We start from the raw sequence: 6,886 nt of genomic DNA, 5'->3' as shown, positions 1-6,886 counted from the left end.
ACTAGGAATGCTGCTCAGACCCATTCACCTCCTCTCTCTCTGAGGGAAGCACCTCCAGCAAACAGAGCTTTCATCTTTCACATTAAGTTGCATTGCTGTTGGCAGGGGATACCTGTGCATCAGTTATACAAAAATGTCTCATCAGCAAACTGGGAAGAAATCTCTAGTATTATTTATCACAGAGTATCAGTTTACAGAACTATAAGGACAGTGGTGTAGGAATACTTTTATTTTAAATACAGATTAATTCCTGTTCCTGGTGCTTAGCACATGCTACTGAAAACAATTCCTGCTGTTCACCAAAAGCGCAACAAAGAGGTATAGCAGGCAAGTGTTTACCTCCTGATAATGGCTCATTTTGTACCTTCATCCTCTCCAAGCCTAGCAGATGTATGGAGAAAAAAAAAATACGGTTTTAATACTCAAGAGAGGTACTACACTGCTGTTTTTATTGTTCTCTGGCATCGGCCCTTTGAAACAGCTCGAAGCCTCAATGGCTGCCTTCTCTGTAGCCCTCCCAGTCAGTGTATACACACAGCGCTCTGACAAATTTGCTACCCCTAACCCGAGGCTATGATGCCACAATCAATCTGAAAGAGAAGAAAAAAGGACAACAAAAAAATATTTATGCACTCAGATTTGTATGTTGTGTGCAATATGAAAATGCTCAATACCACATTCTAAGAAAAATATATTGCCTCTGATATTATGTGTGATTACAAATAATTCCTAATAACTTTTAGGGATACATATCTAGCATTTACACCATTTATGCATCATGTAAGCTTTATTATGATTAAGCTAGAGAACAGGTTCCAAAAGCATACTGCAAAAGCTTCTCCTTGCTGACAGACTTGTTTCTATACATGCACAAATTTGCTCCTCTCTTCACTAGTATTAGCATATTACACAGACAAAACCCTTTTAGCATACATTCATCAGTAAATGTCCAAGAAGAACAAATCGATATGCCAAAAGAGAATTTACAAAACCTAGGTGATAAAGCTCATTTTCCAAGAGCTCAGAAACTACAGAATACAATGGTACAATTTATAACATTTTTCATCCTGATGCCAGAGTCTGTTTTCTTCTGTGCAGAAATTCAGTGCACTGAAAATCCTGAAAGCATCCGACTCCATATTGGCTGGAGTGAAAATACAACACCTATGAAGGGTTCCTAACGGACATGGTGAAGTCGTAGTTTTACTTTTTTTGGCATTTTCTAAAGTAGATTCAGTGAGGTCATCATATATTTTTGTTTTACTTTCACCAACTCATAGAATCCTAGACTCAAAACTGCCTAAGGTGAAAGGACTGATCTAAGGGTTGTATTTAACAGGGAAGAAAAAAGAACAAGAAAAAAAAAAAAATCAATATATTCTAGAGTATTTTTATTTTTGTGAAGAAAGCTTTCAATACGTCACACCAAAGTCTGCAAAGTGGCTTAAGTTTTTATTGATAAAATGACATCTTAAATAACATTCTGCACAACGTCTAGTTCTTTAGTGATAAGCTGACTACATCTAAGATGTACTTTGAAGTACGGGGAAAAGAATTTGCCCATTTACAATTCACAATCAACCTCAGAAATTCTGTTACTGTGTTTAGGTCCCTCCTCTAAGTTTAACCAGAAGGAAAAATTGCTCAGAAAACCTTTAACATACATTTAAAACAAGACAAAGTTAAAAGAAAAAAAAAGTCTACCATTAAAACCATGTTCGACTCTTCAGAAAAAGGGGCAGAAGAGATGGCTTCAGAAGAACCTTTAGAAGCAAGATCTCAATATTGTTTTTCACTACAATCTAAACACACATACAGAACTCAGGTGACACCAATGAATCCAAAGTAGCAGTCAATGCAATCATCTTGCTTGCTCAAATTCAGAAGATGTGTTTCATGTGCTTGATTCCGTATGTTTTGAAGAAAACCATGATGATCAATGCCCAGAGTCCTAAAATAAATCCTCCAGGAGGATGCCAGTCCTTTTGTTTTGGTTTCTGGAAAACAAACAAACAAAACAAAAAAACAAACAGAAAGAGAAAAACAAAGAATTTCTACTTAGTTTTCATATGAAACAGGCACGATGTTTATCAAATGCAAAAAAAAAAAAAATCCTTGCAGTAGAGAAAAATACCAATAAGCTGTATTTCTTCATAAAGTAGAAGCATCTTTCTTCTTCTTGTGGTGGAAAGGCTGATGGGAGGTAAGCTGCCACTCAAGCAGAGAGGTTAAGTACCACAAAAAGGCCACTAGAACTGTGCCTGAGACACCACTTTGATGGTGCGTATCAGCATTGTGGGACATGTTCAAACTCATTTGTTTGGACAGAATTTCTCGTATCTGGTCTCATGTTAATACAAAAGAAAAATGCTTTCCTACAAGTGAAAATGTGAAAGAGAAAAGACAGTGTTGTTTTTCCACTACCTAGAATGTTTTCTACATCTCCTTTTGTACTCAGAATTATGTGAATAAACAGATACCTAACCATGTAAGAAGCTAAGATTCATTATTACAGGAATATTATAAAACAAAATAGAATTGTTTTTAATGTCAATCACATTTCCCAGGGGCCTCACTGAGTCTAACTGCCTTTCCTTAATGTAGAAATATATTCTGCAATTCAAATACCTGTCCCTTCAACAATTTTTTCATCTTCACTAAAAAGCTTCAATTTGTTAACGTCTTTTCTGTCTTACACTTAGCAGTAAGACAAGACAAAATTTCAGATACTTCATATTCAGTGAGAAATGGATTGCAGAAGGTAAGCTGTTATGTACCCCAAGATCTGTCTCTGGGGCTAAGAATAAGGTAAAGCTACACGAATACAAAATTTTAGTTAAGAACATCACGACAAAAATATCAGAATTACAGTATTTAGAAGTATAACTCGGTCCCTCATACCTGTGCCTACTCTTGCCCTCAGCAGGTATGTTTTACAGATCTTCCTTCACAGACGGAGATGATTTACTATTACAATAATAAATACTGAAGTGCTTGCTGAGCTTTTTATTCCTGCCTTGCAAAAAGATTTGCACTATTTTGTCTTTGTATAGAATGAGACACAAGGGGCACAGAGAGTATTTTGGTTTTGTTGCATTTAAGTCAAATTTAAAATTCTCTTTCTGCCATGTGAATAACTATTACCAAAGACGGTACTGTTTCAATTTCTGCATGAATCTGCGTACGGAAGCTTGTCATTCTCCACTAAATGTACCAGGTGGCTGGTGAACTTTAATGCAATAAGGAACAGTTTGCAGGGTCTGTTCTTTCAAAACAGCTTTCCTATCAACAAGAAAACAATGTTTGTTGATTGCTCAGCTCCCATTTTCTAAGCTACATAATTTTAGCTTTAGGATTTTTCTTCAAGTACCACGCTTGTAATTAACAAGTATAACAAATAGCCATGTCACCTGAGACACCCAAAGAATGTGGCACTCTAAAATATTAATGATTTTCCTCTGATACAGGAATCACAGAATCAGCATTATAATTTACATCAACAACAACAAAAACAAAGATATAAGCAGAGATGGTGTCTATATAGGCAAACTGCTCAACTTCCTAAGAAGCACTCATCAGCTGCAGTGTATGTGGTGGTGGTAATCTGCCACCTCGCTGATATTCACAACCACACATCTCCATATAAACATCTCAGAAAATCAGCTCTGCATGTTCAAAAAGGCTGCCAGCACACCTCGCTTCTGAAAGTAACAGCACGTGGCACTTCTCCACACAAAGGAACTTTCTTGTTTAAATCCTCCTAATTAACCCGTAACTTTGTATGCATATTGCAGTGCCTGTTTCATCAATCTCTTTGTACTATCAATCTTTCCCTTCTTGGATCTGAGACAAATTCTTTACCACAAAGTGGCACCTGACCCTTTCTAGACAAATGACTTCAATTTGCAGTCAGTGACACTAAAAGGCTCTCTCTCCTATTTTGTATAGAACACATAATTTAATTTCTTTAAAGAATTTATATGAATAAATATTTATAAGGTGATCTATGAGTATGGTTTTACATTTTGCCATGCCACGTACTGAAGCCTCTGTGGAATTCCGCAGGGAAACGGCAGCCAGTGCAGCAGTGGCTCTGCACTGGGAAATCAAGGACATACATAGAGTCGGTTTAAAGCCATGAGATACAATGTTAAAATGTGAAGGATTAAAAACATGAAGGCATGACAAAAATACATATGAGGCTATACAAGAGCTACACACTTAGTAATCTTAAAAATAGATTATCTTTATGAGAAGGATTTACAGACCCAGAAACTGGAATCTACACATAAACCACAACAAAAGGGCAAAGAGATGCAACTCTATTGTATATCTGTAAGTCAATAGTGAGGTTAATTGAGCACAAAATTATATTGAAATATGCCAGTATTTTCCACTAGGGGCATACAGACATCAAAACCTTATGAATACCTAAACCAGGGTTACACAGATTCATGTTTAAAGCTACAAAGTATACCTGTAAGAGCTGAAATACACAATTTTCTTTAAATTAAGTTGATCATAGATTCCCAAGAAAGTTCATCACTGAATTAACAATGTAATCAGCTCTCGAATTGACAAGTTCATCCTTCTAAAATCATTAACAACTATGCCATAGAAAACTTCAGTAACAAATCTTCATCCAGCTGGGCACGTCAGCTGAGCAGCAAACAGCTCTGAAGTTCCTTTATAAAAAGCTGCGCTTTGCACCTGTGAATCACACCCATCTACATGTAAGTCAGCAAACCGTACTTCCAACATAGGCTGGCAGCAAGCTTTCAGCTGGCACTGTTTTAACAGCAGACCCAACAATCCTCTCCTCTTGGCACCGTTGTGTCACTACCAAAAGCGCTGCCAGTGTACCTGTGTCAGTGAGGAAGCGCGGCATCACTCCAAGCTGTCACAGCTACACCAGCAGTGTTGCATAATGAAGTCAGAGGCCCGGGCAGGATGCCCTTCTATAAACAAACGTGAGCCTCAACTGTATTGCTGCAGAAGCTGCTTTGACTATTTTGTGCAGGCAGGCGAGGAAGAATCACCAAGATCTCTCCTAATGGGAAAAACTATTAAAGTAAGAAAGAATCAATTTAACAGCAAATGAAAAAGCTTCCTTTTTAGATCCACATACTGGTAAAGGTTTAGAAAAGACAGAATTTTTTTCTATGCTTATATGAGTTCTGTGGCCATAAGCAATCCCTAAATAAACTGTCCCTTTATATCAATTTTAGGATTGAACAGAAAGCATTAGTGAACATAGTTTTTCCCAGATTTAAAAAAAAAAAAAAAAAAAAAAAAAAAAATCGGTATTTATGCTATGAACATTGCCTAGTTCAGGGTGTTATTCTAGCAAATGTCTGTGAAAGTCAGGCAATTTTTGAAAGCCAGGCATTTTCTCACTTGCAAGAAAATGCTAAATGGATAAAAAAAAAAAATGTTAAGTGTTGCAGTATTTTAATTTGCAATTAATTATGTAACCTTACTATGCCTAAATTGATTTGAGAATGTGTACTATTAAAAGACTACAGATTGGCTGCATAATACAAATTATGCATAACTTTCTCATATTTGGGACTGATCTGGAGAGCAGAGGCAATAGGTCGTTAGGCTCAAGTTATTCTGAATTTCACTGTTGTAGTACCCACCTAAGAACTTAGTATACCAAGTAGTGCTTATGTAACTGACATATCCAGGTTTGTGGTTTACACCACAATACAACCCCATTATAAACGCCCTCTTTATCTCTACAATAATAGCAGTAACACATAGGTGAAATGCACATACAAAACGGTACAATGTTTCATGAACAAATACATTTAGCAGCTTAAGGGCTAGTCATTAGCAAATTGCTGGAGATTCCAAATTAAAAAGATAGGTAGCTAAGCAACAGCAAGCTTCCTCCTGTGAACAGTTTTCTGTTGTATGCTTTCTAGTTCTGGTAGACTCATTATCCTGTGGAACTTAAAAACAGTTAACAGAGAGTTGCTCCAAGTACTGTAATTAAGGAGAGGATAAAACAGTGTATTTTCAAACTGGATGGGTCTGTAGGGACCTGAATGGAAAGTATCCAAGACTTTCAATGAAGGTCATAAAACATGCAATACTTATTACTCCAATTAAAATGAGTTTTATGTAAAAAATAATAAAGTATTAAAGCTGAAGTGGTAATTAGATTAAGAATGGTTTAATTTTAAAATGTTACATCAGAACAGAAATAAGATTTAAAACATCATGTATTAACATTTCACGTGGAAAACACTGTGTTAAATGTCATTATAATCCAACCCTACAGTCCTCTTCCAACCGAACTCCCTTTGCGTTAGTGTCATCAATAAGGACAAAAATACTGGTAGAGAAAGCTTTGGGTTAAACTCAGAACCCACGTTTGGATGGTAGCAGTAGAGAAAGCAGTGCATACAGTCAGGAATGTAGTAATTCCCAAATGGAAAAGGGATACGCAAATTCTTCAGTCTCCTCCAGCATCTTATTCCAAACAGGGCTTTAAGAAAGTGGGCAAAACCTTAAAAATGAATGTGCATATCATCCTGTTATGGGGGATGTTTTCCCCAACCTGAGGCAGATGGTGCGTGTTTGTACCACGAGTGCAAAATATACGTATGTAACTGCATGAAAATAAAACATTAGAAGTGCTGTGTTCCAACAAGTCCATTAAAGTGGCAGCTATCGTATTTCAAATTAATCCCTGCTTAATTCTCTCTAGAGTTTCAATGCAGAGTACCCTAGACCCAGTTTTGGCCTATTTATTGCAGCACATGTGGTATAAATTATCACCCAGGATTCTGGGGCTGCGTGGCAGACAGCAGCAGCTACAGCACTGGGGGGAAGTCCTGTGCACCCCCCTCTGTAGAGTTCTCCACCTCCACTACTC

The 6,886-nt window shown here is 37.0% G+C and overlaps 1 protein-coding gene across 1 annotated transcript in view; it reads right to left on the bottom strand.

Moving 5' to 3' along the window:
* Positions 1-768: 768 nt before the first annotated feature.
* Positions 769-6,886, bottom strand: part of PIGK (phosphatidylinositol glycan anchor biosynthesis class K) — a 74,376-nt gene continuing 68,258 nt past the window's right edge. Inside the window, exon 11 of the mRNA XM_030032010.1 lies at positions 769-1,997. Within this exon, the coding sequence (XP_029887870.1) occupies positions 1,881-1,997 (117 nt within the window). The 3' untranslated portion in view covers positions 769-1,880. The remainder of the gene's footprint in view (positions 1,998-6,886) is intronic.

The sequence above is a fragment of the Aquila chrysaetos genome, chromosome 12 (assembly GCF_900496995.4).
Source record: "Aquila chrysaetos chrysaetos chromosome 12, bAquChr1.4, whole genome shotgun sequence".
NCBI classification, from domain to species: domain Eukaryota; kingdom Metazoa; phylum Chordata; class Aves; order Accipitriformes; family Accipitridae; genus Aquila; species Aquila chrysaetos.
This window is presented reverse-complemented; position numbering and strand designations above follow the sequence as displayed.